This window comes from Branchiostoma belcheri, unplaced genomic scaffold, assembly GCF_001625305.1.
Source record: "Branchiostoma belcheri isolate BF01 breed outbred unplaced genomic scaffold, Haploidv18h27 scaffold136, whole genome shotgun sequence".
Classification (NCBI taxonomy): domain Eukaryota; kingdom Metazoa; phylum Chordata; class Leptocardii; order Amphioxiformes; family Branchiostomatidae; genus Branchiostoma; species Branchiostoma belcheri.
The window spans coordinates 45,970-66,238 of NW_017802780.1; the positions used below are offsets into that span (position 1 = coordinate 45,970).

Here is a 20,269-nt window from a genome sequence, read left to right on the forward strand (position 1 = left end):
TGATCAGCTGAATTAGCTTTTCGCTGGAAATGAATTTGCTGTTTTGTTGATCAATGTCATGTTTTGTATAGATAAAGCCAAATTGATGTACCTTATTAAGAAAGGCGCTAATATTTTATTCTACACACCATTAGAAGGCCTTTCGTCGTCCATTCACACGTCAGGTAAGTCCCATTACCGGAGCGAGTGGAGGAGCAAAGAACCGAAGTGAGCCGCTGTGCAAAGTGAGTCTGGTCCCTCCTGACAGGATGGTCGCACGTCATGTCTATCAACTCACGGTCACCACCGGGTCCATGTTCGGGGCAGGGACTACCTCACGGATCGGCTTCCAACTCTTCGGGTCAGAGGCCACATCCCCAGTCAAGATGCTGAACCCAAAAGGAGAGGTCTGTATTATGTTATTTTTTTTTAATTGATTTAACTTTGATTTTATTCGTATCATAACTTACATCTTACAATATCCTTTTTCATTCAAATGTATTTGTGACACCTTTATATGTCATTGACGTTTTTTGTTTTATTGACAAATGTGGACACTGTGCAACTTAAAACAGGTCATGCCATCAATGCAGTATTAGTAATAACTAGAAAGGCCAATATTTGCTTTGGAGCAAATACAGCGATGGGTTCACCACATTTTACGACATGGCAGGGAAAGAATGGGAAACACAAGGGAAAACAATGATTTACATTGATATAACTATAATATGAAGTAAAATACAACTAAAACAACAGTTGGATAGCTATTCCCTACTTTATTGGTTAGGATTTTTAATTGCATAATGCAAACTGTTGATTTTCAAAATAAAAAAAAACGTACCATGCCCGGCATTCCAATGCTGGAGCAGGAAAGCTTGAAATACCTACCAAAACACTTGAATACAGACATACTGTCAGTATGGAAATGCTTCTGTGCAGGTGTTAATCAAGTTAAATCCCAACAGCCAATCAGCAAGAAGTATAGAGGAAAGCTGCATACCTATTGGTTGATGCCCTGCATTCCATTGTGATGACTCATGCCCAAACGTGGTAAACAAGGCACACTAACTCAGTAATACATTTGCTATAACACAGCCAAAAAACTCAAATAAAACCATTCTAAAAGCCTGTATCACAAAAATTTAAAAAACGCCTAGGGGTATTTGCCCACTGTACCTCCATACCAAATTTCAGGACCTTGGGCCCTAAAATGAAGAAGCTGAATCCATTTAAAAAAATAGGCAGGAGAAGGAGAAACATCAGAAAAAGCAATATGGTTTCACCACACCACTTCGTGGTGTGGTGAACCCATAATAACTTAAGATAGAATGCCGAATGATGTCTATGGTATTTCCTTTTAATTCGATTATTTAACGACCTGTTGGTGTATATGATATAAAACATATTTATGTATGCCTCATACTGTTTTTTTTAAATATTTTGGACATCTGATTAGCCAAGGCCAATATATATGCTATATATGCTTAAATGTTATATGTAGCTTGGTCCCGAGTTATCTATGTGCAAAATTCTTGATAGGATTATTGCAATTATGTAAACTTAAGGGTGAAATAAAAAGCCATGTCATTTACCGTTGATAATTACAGGCTTTGTTGCGTGGAAGTACTTTACATTTTGTCATGCCTGTGCGAGAGTCACTTGGAGAAGTGCTGTTGTTGCACATCTGGCATGATAACTCTGGGGAAGGCGACACGGCATCCTGGTTCCTCGGAAGTTTTGTCGTCAGAGATATGGAAACGGGCGTGGTGTAAGACGCAAAAAGACATATACAAGCCGACAAATATTTATGAAAAATGTTTTGCCAGTTTGTTTTCTTCTCTACACTACAATCAATTCTCAAGTCCGTCTCTTATTCTCTCCTGGCATGTTGGGTTAGTGGAATTCACTATGCCTTGTACGACCAGTTCTTGTTTTGAATACTTACAACTCCTCTTCAAATGTGAACATCAACACGAGTGAGCTTGACCATTTCCTTCATGACGTTGTATAAAAACCAACTGGCATGTTTGTTTTGGCAGCTACTACTTTTTTTATCTGTCATGAAAAGGACATGTTGCATAACACAATTGATATACGAATCTATAAATTAAATGTAATGCATTTCAGATCGTACTTCACCTGCAATGACTGGTTATCAACAGAAAAGGGAGACGGTGAAGTGCAGAAGGTGATTCACACAAGTACCGAAGATGAGCTGACATCCTTTACCAATGTCTTCAATGAGGCAACCAGAGACGTGTTCTACGATAAACAGCTCTGGACGTCTGCCCTTGTAGCAGCACTGGGTAAGCTTCTTTTTTTACCCTTAACTATTTTTTAAATAGCTACTGGTGCAGATCGGCTTCACTAAGGCTCGAAGTTAAAGGTAGACAATCATACCAGGTCTCTGTTTTCGTTGGCCATAAGCTCGGTAATATGCTCTATATTCCCATCCGTAAGAACGATGAATTGTTTCCAGTCATGTCCAGACACGAGCGCGAACCCAGGTTCTGCAGAATTTGTACCAGATGTGGCATGCAGCAGAGTGTGCAGGCCACAATACCATGTTGTTTCTGAATGCAATCTTGATGTTTTGAATTGCAACTTGTTATGATATCCATATACAAAAATAAATGTTAATATTAAATCATAAGGTATCAACATCAGTGTAGTTTTCTTTCGTAAAAATCTAAACACTAATTGTGATGTATTTCACACAAAGCTATTAAACTTGCATTACACATTTCTAACGGGTTTTTTTTGCCCGGAGTAGGTTCACTCTTTACCAAGGCCCAGCGTCTGTCCTGCTGCTTTACTCTACTGAACACCATGATGCTATCCAGCGCCATGTGGTACAAGGCAGAAAACACAACTGCCGACACCAGAGTGTTGAACCTGGGGTTTGTTCGTTTCACCATGCAGGTAATAATACTACTTGGTTGAGGTTATATTTTGGCATTATGTAAAAAATCACCATAGTTGCATATGCATATACATATATATGCATAAACATATATAGTTCTTAGATGCAGAAATCATACTCAGCTAAATTGCTATCACAGGTTAGTAAATGTTCTATTTTATGTAATCTGGTTTAAGAGCTTTACTATGTAAAATTTCATTTTGATAGGAGCTGTACATCAGTCTCATGGCTGTCCTGACCGTGCTGCCAGTCAATTTGGTACTTCTGCAGTTGTTCCGCATGGAGGCGCCACTGTCCGTTAACACTCCGGAGATGTCCATCCGCCCGTCCAAGAAAGGTATGAGAATGGATCAGTGATAGCAAAACTATAATTTTTTTTATTCATTTTCATCACGTGAACGCTACTTTATGTTAGTTTTTTTTACAACTGTATGATTTTACTTTTAAAAAATCCAGTGTTATTGTATGTAACTTCATTGTCATTATAAACAAGCCCAGTGATAATTTTTTTTAAAACGATTATAACATCCCGAACGCTTACTGATAGTACGTGAATATGGGTAACGTGGGGAGATCAGTGGTTGTTACAAGTAAATAACAACTAACAAGCAATACTGTTAATAATAACATTTATACAAATTTAACTTGTAGAGCCAACAATGTAGTTCACAGTATACCCCATTTATCACATTTATCTTGTAAACATTATGTTGACTATTAGGATATTGGAAGAGAACTTTCTTTCGCCTGGCAAAGTACGTGGCGTGGGTGACCGTGTTCCTGGTGTCCACTAGCTCCAAGTTCTTCGTCCTCCTGTACAGTATGGATTGGGGGAAGGAGAAAAGTGACGCCTGGATGAAGGCATTTGTTCTGTCCTTCATGGGGTCCAGTTGTGTAATGGACACTCTCCAGGTGACACGTACTTATTAATATTAAACATAGTAGGGACAAGCTTTAGGCTTATGATGTAGAAGAGGTTATTCTTTTTACCGATATAGATGATACTCGCCACGTCTTCTTTTTACTCCTATAGTGCTGAGAACGTCTTTTGAATTAACAAGAAACTGGTTGAAAAGCAATAAATAAAAATGGTTTGGAATGATAACGATAACAAAGATTGTATTTACGTTGATTACGTTGTAATGATTTTTTTAAAATTCCTAAACAGACTAAATTAAAAAAGATCCAGGCTTAAAACTGCAACGAGAATCAAATATGGTAATATACCATCATTAAACACGAACGAAACCATATCCATGCAAACCGCATAATATAAATATTTAACTGTATTCCCCGTAGATCTTTGTCCTTGCTGTGGGCCTGGCTGCCATCTTTAGTCTCCCGTTCCTCACCAAGCCGCAAGTTATTCTGAAGGAAGACCTGCAGCTGAACCTATGGAACTCTACAGGTAAGAAATTTAAAACTTTAATTCTTGAACCCCTGTGGCTGATTTCTCTCAATATGTCGTCTTCACTTTAAATACTTCTTGTCTTTCACAGCCAAATGAAATATTTATTTTATGTATTACACTATGATGTAACACCTAATTGTACTAAATACAATGCAAATTATGTATAGAAGTTTGGTTTTACTTCCTACAGTTTCATCAACCTCAATAATGTGTTTTCTTTGCTTATGCCAGATTTTCATGAAATTATTTCTTTGACTCTACAGCACCAAAGAAGGTCTATCCAACTGCCATTTCTGATGTAAAATCGATAAGGAAGAAGAAGAAGGAACTGAATGAGAAGTCAGCCTCAGTACTGAAGGAGTTTATTCTCCTGTTTATCTTCGTGGTGCTCCTCTTCTACATCGCCCAGGCGGATAAAGACCAACATGCCTTTGATGAGACACAGTCATTGGCGAACAACATTCTGCAAGAATATGATGCGGTAAGTTGTGGATGTAAGGAATACTGTTCATCTAGTATAGACGCAAATGTACTAACAGCTACATGGTCAACCTATTCAGCGTAGTCCAGTAATTTGCAATTAGCAAGATGTTGGGAATTCGAAACCTGGCTGTTGTCGCAGTGCGCTAAACAGGTCCTGATAATAATGTACAAATAATAAATATAAATTTTGCCTATAGATTAAAACTCCGGACCAGTTCTACGCGTGGACTGAGGACGTCCTGCTGCCGACCCTTTACCCAGCTACCTGGTACAACGGAAGGGACATGAAGTACTTAGACCGACAGTTTGCACACAACACGGGATCCTTCCGCCTCGGTCCTCCACGTCTGACACAAGTTAGACAACTTCCAGGTACGTCTGGACAAATTACTTCTTCTTCCTTTAAATTAAGATGTTTGAAATTATGTTAACATCATAATGGGCAGATTTTGTTAAAGTCCACAAATAAAACTTGGTATATAATGTCCATCGCTGCAGGTTCCAAGTCTGTCGATGGCATCGGCTGGAGCGTGTCTGGTAACTGTTGGCGATTTAATGTCACAGACGTGTTACCTCATCAAAATAACACATTCGAATGCACAAATCATCATTCGTTTGGCGTTCCCCTGGTTCATGACTCCGCTGTATCATTCTTTGGTTTCTTGAAAGACAACCAGTTTTTCGACAAGTACACAAAATCCCTGACAATCACCGTGAACCTGTACAATCCCAGCCTAAAGCTGTTCAGTGTTGTGAACATGATCATAAATCGTTCCGAAGTAGGGCATCTCGTACCAACAGCAACAATCACTTCATTTAGATTGTTTCAGTACGAAAGTGATGCTGACTATGTCGACTTGTTCATGCACATCCTATTCACACTACTGTTCTTCGCCATATTTTGTAACGAACTGAAAGTAATGATAAAGGTGGGATGGAAGTATTTCACGTCAAAATGGAATGCCCTCGGATGTGTTAGCCTCATCGGTACTGCCACAACAATCTCCGTCTTCATCAAGCGATATGTGGTGGCATCGGAAACACTTGCAGTGGTCGCAAAAAGTAACGGTACGTTAACATGTCGCTAGCAGTTGGATAGCCTATGACTATCGTTATCGAACAACTCATTCCGCACAAAACAAAATACTTAGTAAAAAGGAATGTTCATTTTGTTACATTCAAATGATACATTACATTCAATTATTTGTTAATTGCTGACTTTGGTTTAAGAAACTTTAAGGCTCTGATTTATTTCCTAGGTGACCTGGGGTTTGAACGCTTTGTCGACCTGCAAACTGCTGCATGGTGGGATGCTTGTTTTAAACACATCTTGGGCCTTGTTGTCTTCATCAACACCATATCCCTACTTCGCGTCGTCCGCTTCAGTCAAACAATCGGCAAACTCCTGGCTCTTCCCGGCATCATGAAGGAGGAGCTCTTGTCGTTCTTGGTTGTTGCTGCCATCGCCTTTATCGCCTTCATCAGCTCAGGTAAGTATTTAGTACAGCTTTTATGAACGTTAAGCAATCCACAATTGGAAAAAAAAGTACCTCAAGCAACTGGATATGATTTCGGAAACGGTCAGGTCATGTCTAATTTACATATATGTCGACCAATACACTATTGCAATGTGGACTGCAGGTTAAACTACAATTTTCATTCAAACGTTGCCGTTAGTTCACGTTGTACGATGTTTGATAGTGACTCCTATTTTTGCCTGTCCCTGGCTTCAGCACACCTCATATTCGGAATCCACATGGAGTCTTACGCAGACCTGTACCACACAACGTTTGCACTCTTCGAGATGATGCTTGGCAGGTTAGTTTTACTAAGGCTTATATAATGATTAATTACATCGCTTAACACATAACCAGGTAGTTCTTTGGCGTACATTGCCTAACATAAATCGCTATAACTTTTGATTCTAGTTTCTTCGCCCAAGACATTTTGGATTCCAACCCTGTCACCGGGCCAATCTTCTTCTCTTCCTTCATGATCTGCATCTTCATCCTCCTGATGAACTTCCTCATGACCATAGTGTGTGACGCCATTTCCGCTGACGTTTACGTTACACATGACCAAGAGCTTGGAGAGTACATCTGGAAGAGCTTCAGGGCTATGTTGGGGTTTCACAGCACGCCAGATAAGGAGAATAAACCAGGTAAGTTCAACCAAACCAATCAGTGGCAATATCAAATATTCCCACAGACTCTAAAACTTTTTTTTTTAAATATCATACCCGCGCGGTCAAAACTTTCGATAACGGTGCTCCGGCTCGGAACGTACTATTCAAAACGTCCTGGATTTCCATAGAACGATTTGAATGCGTTTTGCCCTAACTGCCCTAACAGCCCTTCAGCTGGTCGAATTTCCCTCCGGCCTTCGGGCGATCCTACCCGAGGTCGGGCTGGGACCTCGGGCGATACTAAGTAAATCGTGTAGTATTCTATATCTACAATACCTTGTAGACGAGATTGCAACCCTGTCAGTTAAATGAAACACAATATCCGCACATTTACCTTCAACCCTTGCTGCTGAGGACAAACTATTTAAGCCCCTCCCCCAGTCTGATGCAACCAAAAACAACATTTCCACATTATCAACTGAAGTTCCTTACTTCTTCGAGTGGGCACATTATACTAGTAAATCAATACGAAATCATGACAATACCTTAAATTGTTCGAAGTTACATTTATTACAGGGATTAGGTTTTAAATTAAGATCCTTATGTTGATTCACTAATGGTAAACAAGTTCGTAACTTTTTTTAAAGATGAGCCAAACATGAAAGGACTGGAGGCCAACATATTCATTATTCAGGAGAAACTTGATGAAGGACTGGACATCTGTAACTCCATCCTGCCTTCACGGAAAGATGTGATTCCTGACAAAATTACTCGGAAAGATAAGAAATTACCAACGATTGTCGAAGAAAGTCACCAAGGTACCACGGGCATGGGAAATAATAACAACAGCAACCAAAAACGAACTAATACTGATGATGATGCTTTTGATATAGACACTGAAATCCAAATCCTTGAGCAAGAATATGAGCAGGAAGAGAAAAGTCAGAAAAAAAACTGAGCATTAACTATTAAATGAGATGTGGGGTGCAGAGGCAAATTAAGAACATCCTTGTAAGGGTAATTTGTGCGACAACTAAATCAACTGTGCAAAATTTAACAGTTGACACACTACAAAATGTAAAATAACAGCCATCAGGAAACACGTGCGTAGATCTCCTATCTAAAGCTCACCGCTGAAGACAAGGCTTTACTCCTTAGTGACGATGTGCTGACAGACAAACACTTCCATGCCGAATCAGTTTGGTTTGCCGCGGCTGACAAAGTTACCCATCTACAAAGCTTGGAGGGCCGATGAAGTGTAAAAAAAAGTAACCTGCCGCTATGTTAGGAAGTCGAAATTCATGCATCAAGCGTCTACATGTAATTAAACATAACTTAAAAAAAAGGTCAACATTTTGATTTTTGCCAGCAAGGCCATTTGTAGTAGCCCCGGTCATTACTGAACTGAAAACATATAGTAAAAGGACTATTCTACGCAGATGGCTTGTGTTTAATCTGCCCCTCAGCAAAAGCTGTACAGAAACTGATTAACGTCTGAGGCCTTTGCTACCGATAGTAACATGATTTTCTGTGCCAAAAAAACAAATTGTATGTACTTTCCATGTGATCGAATTGCTCTGAACGGAATGCCACCCGTAGTGAAACTGTACGGCAAACCCTTACCGTACGTCTCTTCGGCCACCTACCTCGGCTTCCAAATCACTCCCGACCTCTCTGATGACGACTCTATTCGTAAACAAACCAGGCATATGTACACAAAAGCTAATTCACTTATCCGCAAATTTGGTCAGTGTTCTCATGCGGTGAAACGCACTCTGTTCATAGCTCACTGCAGTGCAATGTATTGTGCTCAGCTTTGGTCCAACTACAGAGCAGGAAACATTCATAGGCTACGAGTTGCTCATCACGATGGTCCTAAAATCCTACTGTCTCAGCCTAGGAGGACTAGTAACAGCGACCTATTTGTACAAACGCGTATTGACACGTTTGATGCCAGGCACTAGAAGTTGTTGTACTCCTTTGCTTCTCGTCTGTTTACGTCTGAGAACGCAATTGTCAAACTGCTGCTCCGCTCGGAGACCTTCTGCTCTAGTCCATTCTGGAGCCATTACTGTAGACTGGTCCGCCCATCGTAAGGGCTCGACAGTCTTTTATCTACTTGTACCCACCTAGATGTTTTGTTTTCGATGTGTTTGTGTAATGCCGTGTGTCTGTGCTATGGGCCAATAAATATTCAAATCGGCAAATAGTTAGTATATATATATATATATATATCATTTATTGATTTACCGAGTTAAACACTATTGATGGATTATACAATTAAGTTGTGGTATATAAAGCGTTTACTGTAAGTAGCACAGTTTGAATTGTTGCATGTAGTTATTTATTCAATCATTAAAGCTTACATTTGCAATTTTCAATAATTGAAATAACTAGAGACTTGCTTTAAGCGTTTTGCTCAAATACATACCCTGGGACGTTTTATGTACTATAACGTGTCATTTATTCCTGTTCCTCTTAGCCTTAATTGCTGATAGATTTCAGTTGACTACTTTGATTTATTTCAGTTTTCAGTATACTCATATGTATAATATATTTTTTCCAAATTCTTGACCTTTGACGCCAACGCAACATGCATGCAGTTATAATTACTTACCTTATTTAGTTGACTTGTGTGATACTGATTTAAAATTGTTCAGCTGGTGTATTTTTTAGCTTATATATAAGCTAAAAATATATTGTTATCTGATGTCCCGTATGTTGTAGCTGTGTATATATATGTAATGTACTTGTTATCATCTATATAGACTTACGTTTATCAGCTTTTGCTGCCTGTAAGTCTGTGTAATGTGTTGTTTGCATTTAAAATGAATGAATAAATAAATATCCAAGAAAAAAGATAAGTTATGCTTTTTCCTATGAATTAATTAAAAGCTTTACATGGTAGCATAGAAGACTAGGAAAATACTGTAAAGTTTATGTGCTGAACTTTATGTGAGAAATGTGCTGAACTTTATGTGAGAAATGACGTGTACTAGAATGTGTACTTGTATGGTTTCTTAATTTAATCATTATATAGTGAGCTGATATGATTTAGTGTATATATGACTCATTAATTTAATTACACCACGTATTCATTATCGGTGTACATGTAAAACTGATTGATAACAAGGATTTTGGTGTCATTATGACATTCTTTTATTCCATTATATTGTCTTAAGCTGTCTACTACGGTAAACAATCAATGAAAAATTTAAAGACCCACATGCACAACAGAGACTGCAAATACAATATACAATCTGCTATGACATGGTAAAAGGAACAACGTAATAAAGAAGTTCTTCATATTAAAAGCTTCCAGTTTGAATCCAATATCTTGAATAAGAAATCCTTTTAAACTTAATAAGGGATAAGGCCATGTTGATTTGATTATATGAATGACATCCTCCGGGAGCCCCAAAACTGATGCGCGCGTGCGAATAAAAAAAAGTTTTGCAAAAAAAAAAAGTTCTTTTCATTATGAAATCTACGTGGTCATGAGGGTTGAGCAAATGGCACAGAATATGGTTTGGCGAATAATCTAGTCTTCAAGTTCATTTCTTTACCATTTCGTCTTTTTTAATTTGATTTTGGCATTCTACGACATTGGTATAGTTTTTATTAATTTTTTTTGTAACTATGGTATATTTTTGCTCATTTTGCAACTGTTTTGTACGATTTACAGTGTGGTTGGAATTTTTTTTCGGAAACCGCCGAAAATTCATGCGCGCGCGGATGCCATCCATATAATCAAATCAACATGGCCTAACAGGAAATACTTACACCCTTGTAAATCAACAACAGGCTACGTTGTCGCGACATGTACAGTAAAGTCATTACGGAATCTGTCAATAGCTTAATATTGATTGGCTAATTAAAATGAGTGACCGTTGGCGTTGATAGTAACGTTATACCATGGTAAAGTGTAATTTGATGATTCTTAACCTGTACGCGCTGCGGTTTTCACATATTCCGCATGGAGTCGTGGCTACTTACTCAACGCTACAACTCAAAATACCTGTTATTTTGCGTACGTGACAGCTGGTTTACAATGCGGTCTGATAGCCCGATGCCCATACTAGCGTGGTCTGGGCGGGCTGCCGTCGGGTCTACAGTCTATCTTCACCGCCCAGTTCAACTAGGCTCCCGGCAGGAGTTTAACGTCCTGTGGGAATTTTACACTGAAGGAGTTTAGATAAACCACCACGTCGTGGACTGATTTACTACTGCCGTGCAAATCCTTGCAGTCTTGCACAAATGCACGAGGTAAAAAAAGATTAAACGGTTGTGGACAAAACTCACCGCAGCGTATAAATCAACGCCGGCGGGAGGACTGCACACGAGGTCCCGCCAAGTCTGGTCAAGCGCACGATGGGACAACTTGCAGGTAGATCATGATCATCTCATTTATTCATTTTTACGGTATACACACTTACGGAAAGTAGCATCTAGTCTTTTCATCAATGCCTGGTGTCAGAAGGAACTATAAATGTATATGCTGCCTTTGCTGCTATTGATAGTTTTACAATAGCGATTTTTGCCTTCTCCAAGAAGGTTATGTTTTCAGGGGCGTTTGTGTGTTTGTGTGTTCGTGTGTGTGTAAACATTTCGCCAGAAAGTCCCATGCAGTTCCAGAACAAGCTGCTAGGGGGACCAAACCCACACCACTTATTTCTGACAGGACAAGTTATTTGTTACTAAAAAGTCAAGACCATAGCTCCCAAGAGCTTCCTTCCATTAAAATTTCGCCACCCTAGCAAATCTAGATCATGAGATATGAAAAACGTAAGTTCAGCTGCAGTACCATAACAAGCCGCTAGGGGGTCCAAAATCTACTCATTTTTAGATTTCATTAAGACGTACCCACCTACTGAGTATTAAAACAATCAATGTAAGCCTTCTCAAGTTATCGTGTCTACAGACGGACACACACACACACACACACACACACACATACACGAACGCCTCTTAAAACATACGAGTAACCTTGGCGAAGGTAACAACATGGCGCCGCGCGGCCTTGGGTCACGCTATCCAGTCAGAAACTGTGTTCGGGTCAGCGGCGGTTCATTTATAATGCGTAAACTAAATTCTCAAGCAGAAATAAAGTGAGTCAGGGAATACCTAAACGTTAAGCAAGGTAACACCCTGGGCCCCATCAAGACTTTTTAGAACACAATTCAGGCTGGGTCCTTGACAATCATAAGCCTTATGCAGTGCCGCCAACCGCCCGTACCGCTCGCGTGCTGGCGGGGCGCATCTCTATGTAGTGCCGACTACCACCAGAGCCGCTCGCGCGCCGGCACACAATAGGGAGCTGTATAGAAATGATCTGATAAGGTCAAACTATTGAACAGTCTTGGGCCCTTGCCGTCTTGTCAGACGGTCTACAGCTTCAGTTACTCTCTACGGGTCTGGCCGGGCAGCGCCTCTCATGGCTGGTACAGCCGATTCTGGCCCTGCAGGCTCTGCCGCAGAATCGGCAACAGTACTCCCGTGTGGTGCTCTTCTCTATAGGTCCTTTTCGCCTGCTCCTAGCTTCTCCTTTCTTGCTCTCTCTAGCAGCTTTGAACAGTCCTGTCCCTTTGTGTATCGCTGCTCTCCACTTACTTCTGTCGCTTGCTGCCTTCTCCCAAGATTCAATGGAGAAGTCTTGGAGAGTAGCTTTGCACAAATCCTTAAACCTGAGCTTAGGCCTTCCCCTTGGTCGACTCCCTTGAGAGAGTTCGCCGTACAGTATTTTCTTGGGAAGCCTGTTGTCGTCCATCCTGGCCACGTGGCCTAGCCAGCGCAACCTGTTTCGCCGCAGGATCTCAAACAAGGACAGTGATCCTGCTTGCTGGAGAACTAGCTCATTTGTGATTTTGTCCTGCCATTTTATGTTTAAGATCTTCCGCAAGCAGCGTAGGTGGAAACTGTTGAGTCTTTTTTCTTGTCGCGAGTACACTGTCCAAGCTTCGCTGCCATATAGTAGAGTCGACAGTACACATGTGTTGTAGACCAGTACTTTTGTCTTTTTTGTCAGTTTTTGATTTTCCCACACTCTTTTACTTAGTTTTCCAAAAGAAGCAGCAGCTCTGCCGATCCTTACATTTATTTCCTCGTCCAAAGAGTGGGTACTTGTCATCACTGATCCCAGGTAAGTGAACCTGTCAACTGTTCGGAGGGGATTTCCGTGCAGTGTAATCAAAGGTGGGACGGGAGTACCTTGCCCCATTACCTCCGTTTTCTTGACACTGATGGTAAGGCAAAAAAGGTCACAGGCCCGGGCCAAGCTGTCCAACAGTCCCTGCAGAGCAGACTCCTTATGAGCTGTGAGTGCTGCATCATCAGCGAAAAGGAGCTCTCTGCACAACGACTCAACGGTTTTGCTTCTTGCCCTGAGTCTTGCCAGGTTGAACAGTGAGCCGTCTGTGCGTGACCTTATGTACACACCATCCTGGTTTCCCTTAAAGGCGTAACGGAGGAGTACAGCAAAGTAAATGCTGAAGAGGGTCGGCGCCATCACGCACCCTTGCTTGACTCCGTTCTTGATGTCAAAGGAGTCAGATGTTGCACCATCGAACTGGACACAGGCTTTCATGTCCTCGTGGAAAGAGACGACCAATCGTAGGAGTTTGGGTGGACATCCCACGCTCTTGAGTACTTTGTAGAGGGCAGGTCTACACACCGTGTCGAAAGCCTTGGTCAGGTCGACGAAGGCGATGTAGAGAGGCATACACTGCTCCCTACACTTCTCCTGCAGTTGTCGCAAGGTGAAGATCATGTCCGTGGTGGACCGTCCTGCTCTAAAACCACACTGGGATTCCGGTAGCACCCGTTCTGCTAGCGTCTGTAGGCGCTTGCGTACTATACGTGCAATAGCTTTGCCAGTAATGCTCAGCAGTGAAATCCCTCTGAAGTTGTTACAGTCCCCTCGGTCACCTTTGTTCTTATAGAGGGTCACGATCTTGGCATTGCACATTTCATTTGGGACTTTGCCTTCCTCCCAACACTGTCGGAGAAGTTTGTACAAGTAGGGCAGTATGACTTCTCTGTTCTCCTTCAGGACCTCTGCCGGTATGCCATCCTGACCAGGTGCCTTGCCACTGGGTAGAGCACTCAGAGCTTCTAGAAGTTCACTCTCCTCAGGCATGGCATCTAACTCTGCTAGTTCTGGGTATGCTGGTAGGACCTCCTCCAGTCTAGGTTTCTCAGCTATTTCCTTTGAGTACAACTCAGAGTAGTGTTCGACCCATCTGTCTAGTTGTTTTGTTTTGTCTGTAATTGCTTCTCCCTCCTTCGTCTTAAGAGGCGCTGTTTTTGAGACTCTAGGTCCAAGAGCTACTTTCATGAGGCTGTACATCGTGCCTGCGTCTCCCACATCAGAAGCAGTTTGGATGGATGTGCATAACTCTGTCCAGTACTGGTTTGCACACCTCCTAGCTTCCCTCTGTGCTTCTGATCTTGCATGTCGGAGGCGATCCAGTGTTGCTTGCGATGGGTTTGTTTTGTGTTCAAGCATTGCAGACTTTTTGGCGTCAAGTAAGGGCATGAGAAGACCAGCGTACGCCTCAACCCAGTCCTTGCCCTCGTGTCGTTTAACACCACAACTGGCAACTGCGCTGTCGTATATGCTCTTACTCAGTGTATGCCATACTTGGTCCACTGTGCCGCCAGCCGCACACTCTTGCATCCTGCGAGAAAACTCCCTGGAGAAGATTTCCTTGCTCTCTGGCTCCCTGGCCACCTTGGCGTTGACTCTGGGCCTGGCCTCAGGTCTCCGCCTATGGATGCGCTTGTGTGTGACCTCCACTCTACTGGCTACCAGTGAGTGATCACTGTCACAGTCCGCACTGTGGAAGGAGCGGGTTACCTTCACATTGTTCAGATGTTGCTTGCGGGTGATTACCAGGTCTAGTTGATGCCAGTGCTTGGACCTTGGGTGGCACCATGACACTCTCCGGCATTCTTTCACTCCAAACATCGTGTTGGTAATGACGAGATTCCTCTCTGAGCAAAACTCCAGAAGCCTCTGTCCGTTCTCGTTCATCTTCCCAACACCGAAGTGACCGAGTGATGTAGGCCAGATGTCGTGGTCTCTGCCTACCCGTGCATTAAAGTCACCCAAAAGGTACAGCTGCTCTCCATGTGGGATCGAACTGAAAAGCCTGTCCAAGCATTCCATAGAAGCTATCTTTCAGTTCCATAGATGCAGCTAAGGTTGGTGCATATGCATTAATGAGGTTGACGTAGCCTCCAGCCGTATTGAGCCTCATCAACATTAGGCGTTCCGAGATTCCAACAGGTGAAGTTATGGATTGAAGAAGGGTATTTTTTACAGCAAAGCCTACACCATGCCACCGCGGTTGATCTGCTTCCAAACCCCTCCAGTAGAAAGTAAAGTTTGCCTCCCTTAAACACCCACTCCCAGCTATCCTTGTTTCTTGGAGAGCCACAATATCCATTTGTAGTTTCTGAAGTCAATAAGTGCAGTCTTTCTCAATTCCCCGTGTCTTATATCTACATTGTCAAATCCAGGTAACATAGTTCTCACATTCCATGTCCCAACACGTAAGTACTTCTTTCTGTTTTTAGTATCGGGTACAGCATTACATCTGCCCTTCGACTTTTGGTCTATCCTCACGCACCCTATAAGGATAGCAGATGTGGCGGGTCGACACCTTACTGGCCTGGGGCTGCCAGGCTTTGGCGGGCGGTAGTCGCATCCTATGCAGCTAAACAGCCGCTCCCACCGTCAGAAAGCGGCCCGTGGCGTCCTCCCATACGCCAATTTAGGAGAACTTATAACCCGTAGACTGCCCTTTCCCGCTGAGATTAACGGACCTCTGCTGTGCCGGGGCGTACTTGGAAACGATGCCTTGCCCAAAGCGCACCGTCTCCCTCTCGACTCTAAGAACCTGCTCCGAAGGAGAGACGAGGTCTATACGTCCGAAGCATCCCTAGAGCTGCAGGGGATGCCAGAAGATGGCTGTGGATCACTCCGCACCAACGACTGCCTGCGGGTCCCTCCCTCCGTTGTGTACTGCCTTTGGTCTGACCTCTCACCTGTAGCCTGCCCGGCATGGTTGAACCTGCCGGAGATTGTGAGTCCCCGCCGGTATAGCCCACAGGGTCATTGGGGTTCTCAAGCCTCCCCACCACGACAAGGTTGCAGTACAGGGGGAAGTACAAGTCTTATATATTCTTGTATATCTATATTTTTTGCATGTTAGCATGACTGTTGTCATGCCAGCATGCAACGGCTAAAACAGAGACCAGCCCCTGAGTTTGGCTCGGGACAACAAGTACGCTGTGGATGAGACAAAGGCAGTTTGTTGGCCCTGGCGCCAGAGAACTAGCCTGTATATAATGTGTTTTTGTCCTTCCCAGCTAATGTTCTGATTATGATCTGCTCGCACCACGCCGTATTCAACCAAATACAATAGTGGATTTAGCGTGGCTAACTCTCTTATTCTGCCATACTGACTCCGAATGGTACGATAATATCTGAGCATCCATCCTTTTCAAATCTGGCAAAGTTGACATTTCACAATCGTAGGTCATGACGGTGTTGCAGACAAACATCGCGTCGCTTGCGTGTGAACTGAGTGAGGGAGAACGCGGGTAAACGCGGTCAAATCGGACGCTTGATTGGTATCCTTCACCTTAAAGCCTCGGTCAACCCGCCGTGCGTGCTTTTTGTCCGTACGTTTTTTGGTAGGCTACATCTGCTACGTTTTTTCTGAAAACGTGGGGAAGGAGTGGCATCGATGCAAGTCACTCGCACGTCACTCGCACGGTTTCGCAAGGTGTAAGAGTGTGGTCTGCACGCCACGTCTGACTGTGAGCGGTTGCGTGCATCGTACGTTGCGCAAGTGGTAAGTGAGTTGTACGTGCTTACAACGTACGATCTTTGTGCGATTGCAACTTTACCGTAAGGAGGCCGTACTCACACACACATGCGTCTTTCGTACGGTACGTACGTAGAACGTGCGTCGCCCGTACTCGCACGCACGGGTGGTGAATCCGTAGACCGCACACAGAAAAAAGTTTTACATGCACTTAAAGTTTTACAGCGTGTCTGCGCGCTCCCAAATCCGTAGGATTCCGTACGGAAGCGGTACTCACCACGCACGGATGCCCTGCGTTTGCCCACGTTTTTGCACATAGACAGCACGCAGAAGCACGTACGGCGGGTTGTGACCGAAGCTTTATATACCTGCTGTCTCTGTTTTGCCTGTGCGTGATGATAGCCCGTGCAATGTCGTCAAAGATTAGCAAGTAAAACCCTCGTCTCTCCCCCAATTAATTTCTTAAAAATTCCTTGCTGTCTTAAACAGCAAACACCGTCCTTATTTAAAGTCACTTTTGAAAGGGCTGATTAGAAACAAAGTTAATAGCTAATTGTAATAGCCACTCTAATCGAGTGTGGTGCCAGGGTACTGCTCCTGTGTATAGCTACGTAATTTCTTGCACGTCAAACTATAGTACGTAATTCAATTGGGACAGCCAACATTATGTCGCTGTGTTGCAAACTGGGCAAAAAAATCTATTGCTATGAAGGCTAATTCTAAAATATTGATGAGCAGCCATTTCGCATTTTAATGCCCCCCATTACCTTTCACCTTGTCGTTTTAATGACTTTAAATGCCCCATATATTGCTCCACCAGATGAATAGTCCACAAACTATCCAAGCAGAGATTGGGAGGGGGGTAAACAATCGTCTGACTTTAGTTCTAAACTGGTCATTCAAGCAGAATTAAACTGTCAAAAAATGACAAATATCTGGTGGTCTTTACAGTACTTAGTAATTAAGCATCTAATCTTACGATTTAGAAGGAACGTCAAAATGCAACTTTCAGTCATTCTTACCATGCATAGATGGGCCCATTGTGACGGTATAGTGTTGTAAAATATAGTGTGTCCACAACAAGTCAAATAACGACATACCGAGTGATGTTTCATTCGTTTTAAGTGAAGCACTGTCCTAAAAATTTCAATATCGTCAATCAAAAGGCTGATTGAAATCAGTGTCAGTTCAATGTCCAATACGGTCACATACGTGACGAGGTGTGTTTGCAATGGGCGTCATTATCAACGAGAAAAAAAGTCATATTTGACAGGTTTGAGATTAAGAATTACCCGCACCACCAGATCCGTTGTTATGCAGCATATTTATGTTGCTCTAATGACCATTTTTGCCCTTTCACACCGCTCAATAGGAAGTTGAGAGATAATTTTTCTATTGAACCTTTTTTCTTGTCCCAGCTGACCATCCTTAATTTCATTTTGCCTGATTTCTTCCAAGCTAAGCTAGAACAATAACAAGAAAGGTGGCCACTCCCTTGCCTTACTTAATTTAACGGAGTAATCTAAAGATGCTAATGATCATACTTTAAAATATAAAGTACATGTACCTTTACCTCATATGCATAACTACTAAACACAGTTCCGTTGGCGCTCACCCCCCCTTCTGCCGTAAAAAAAGGCTTACAGTAACTCCAAGTAATTTAGACCGATAAAGTATGTACTAATGAACTCCATTTATAAGAAAGACACGGCAAGAATAGCATATGTGACCAAACAGTGAGACCACAAAATGTCCCCTGCGTATGGGCCCTGTACGGGGACAAGCCCTATGGCAGGTGTCGAAGTGCAAAGTTGGCAACATCTCATCAACCGTTTAGATTTGAGAGGATATTTGGCCATGTTTTATATATTGTCTAGTTTTGTCGTGTGAATGAAAAGAAATTCAAGGTCAAGGTCGATTAAATCCTGTACATTCTGACAACCTCTCCACATAGTCCGAATTTTAGATGTTCCCTGAGTGGTCTTCTTGGGAATGCTTGCTTGTACGCACGTAACAAATCTAATTCTTATATATATATATTTTTGTTTGCATTTTAGCATGACTGTTGTCATGCCAGCATGCAACGGCTTAAACAGAGACCAGCCCCTGAGTTTGGCTCGGGACAACAAGTACGCTGTGGATGAGACAAAGGCAGTTTGTTGGCCCTGGCGCCAGAGAACTAGCCTGTATATAATGTGTTTTTGTCCTTCCCAGCTAATGTTCTGATTATGATCTGCTCGCACCACGCCGCATTTAACCAAATACAATAGTGGATTTAGCGTGGCTAACTCTCTTATTCTGCCATACTGACTCCGAATGGTACGATAATATCTGAGCATCCATCCTTTTCAAATCTGGCAAAGTTGACATTTCACAATCGTAGGTCATGACGGTGTTGCAGACAAACATCGCGTCGCTTGCGTGTGAACTGAGTGAGGGAGAACGCGGGTAAACGCGGTCAAATCGGACGCTTGATTGGTATCCTTCACCTTAAAGCCTCGGTCAACCCGCCGTGCGTGCTTTTTGTCCGTACGTTTTTTGGCAGGCTACGTTTTTTCTGCAAGTCACTCGCACGTCACTCACACGGTTTCGCAAGGTGTTAGAGTTTGGTCTGCACGCCACGTCTGACTGTGAGCGGTTGCGTGCATCGTACGTTGCGCAAGTGGTAAGTGAGTTGAACGTGCTTACAACGTACGATCTCTGTGCGATTGCGACTTTACCGTAAGGAGGCCGTACTCACACACACATGCGTCTTTCGTATGGTACGTACGGAGAACGCGCGTCGCCTGTACTCGCACGTACGGGTGGTGAATCCGTAGACCGCACACAGAAAAAAAGTTTTACATGCACTTAAAGTTCTACAGCGTGTCTGCGTGCTCCCAAATCCGTAGGATTCCGCACGGAAGCGGTACTCACCACGCACGGATGCCCTGCGTTTGCCCACGTTTTTGCACGTAGCACGCAGAAGCACGTACGTCGGGTTGTGACCGAAGCTTTATATACCTGCTGTCTCTGTTTTGCCTGTGCGTGATGATAGCCCGTGCAATGTCGTCAAAGAATAGCAAGTAAAACCCTCGTCTCTCCTCTAATTAATTTCTTAAAAATTCCCCTGCTGTCTTAAAAAGCAAACACCGTCCTTATTTAAAGTCACTTTTAAAAGGGCTGATTGGATACAAAGTCAATAGCTAATTGTAATAGCCACTCCGATGTATTGTGGTGCCAGGGTACTGCTCCTGTGCAATCTGTGTTGCAAACTGGGCAAAATATCTATTGCTATGAAGGCTAGTTCTAAAATATTGATTAGCAGCCATTTTGCATTTTAATGCCCCCCATTACCTTTCACCTTGTCGTTTTAATGACTTTAAATAAATGCCCCATATATTGCTCCACCAGATAAATAGTCCACAAACTATCCAAGCAGAGATTGGGAGGGGGGTAAACAATCCTCTGACTTTAATTCTAACCTGGTTTGTTATTCAAGCAAAATTAAACTGTCAAAAAATGACAAATATGCT

General features: G+C 42.7%; 2 protein-coding genes and 1 pseudogene across 2 annotated transcripts in view; all 3 read left to right on the forward strand.

The window, feature by feature from the left end:
- LOC109464289 overlaps positions 1–8,408 on the forward strand; it is a 25,513-nt gene extending 17,105 nt beyond the window's left edge. The window contains exons 12-23 of the mRNA XM_019761242.1: positions 135–386; positions 1,587–1,747; positions 2,107–2,285; positions 2,753–2,901; positions 4,202–4,310; positions 4,577–4,794; positions 4,994–5,168; positions 6,056–6,286; positions 6,530–6,614; positions 6,725–6,957; positions 7,569–7,672; positions 8,388–8,408. Of these exons, the coding sequence (XP_019616801.1) occupies positions 135–386; positions 1,587–1,747; positions 2,107–2,285; positions 2,753–2,901; positions 4,202–4,310; positions 4,577–4,794; positions 4,994–5,168; positions 6,056–6,286; positions 6,530–6,614; positions 6,725–6,957; positions 7,569–7,672; positions 8,388–8,408 (1,917 nt within the window). The remainder of the gene's footprint in view (positions 1–134; positions 387–1,586; positions 1,748–2,106; positions 2,286–2,752; positions 2,902–4,201; positions 4,311–4,576; positions 4,795–4,993; positions 5,169–6,055; positions 6,287–6,529; positions 6,615–6,724; positions 6,958–7,568; positions 7,673–8,387) is intronic.
- A 6-nt stretch (positions 8,409–8,414) lies between these two features.
- On the forward strand, positions 8,415–9,017 carry LOC109464290 (annotated as a pseudogene).
- A 6,615-nt stretch (positions 9,018–15,632) lies between these two features.
- LOC109464291 overlaps positions 15,633–20,269 on the forward strand; it is a 28,445-nt gene continuing 23,808 nt past the window's right edge. Inside the window, exon 1 of the mRNA XM_019761245.1 lies at positions 15,633–16,007. Coding sequence (XP_019616804.1) covers positions 15,633–16,007 — 375 coding nt within the window. The remainder of the gene's footprint in view (positions 16,008–20,269) is intronic.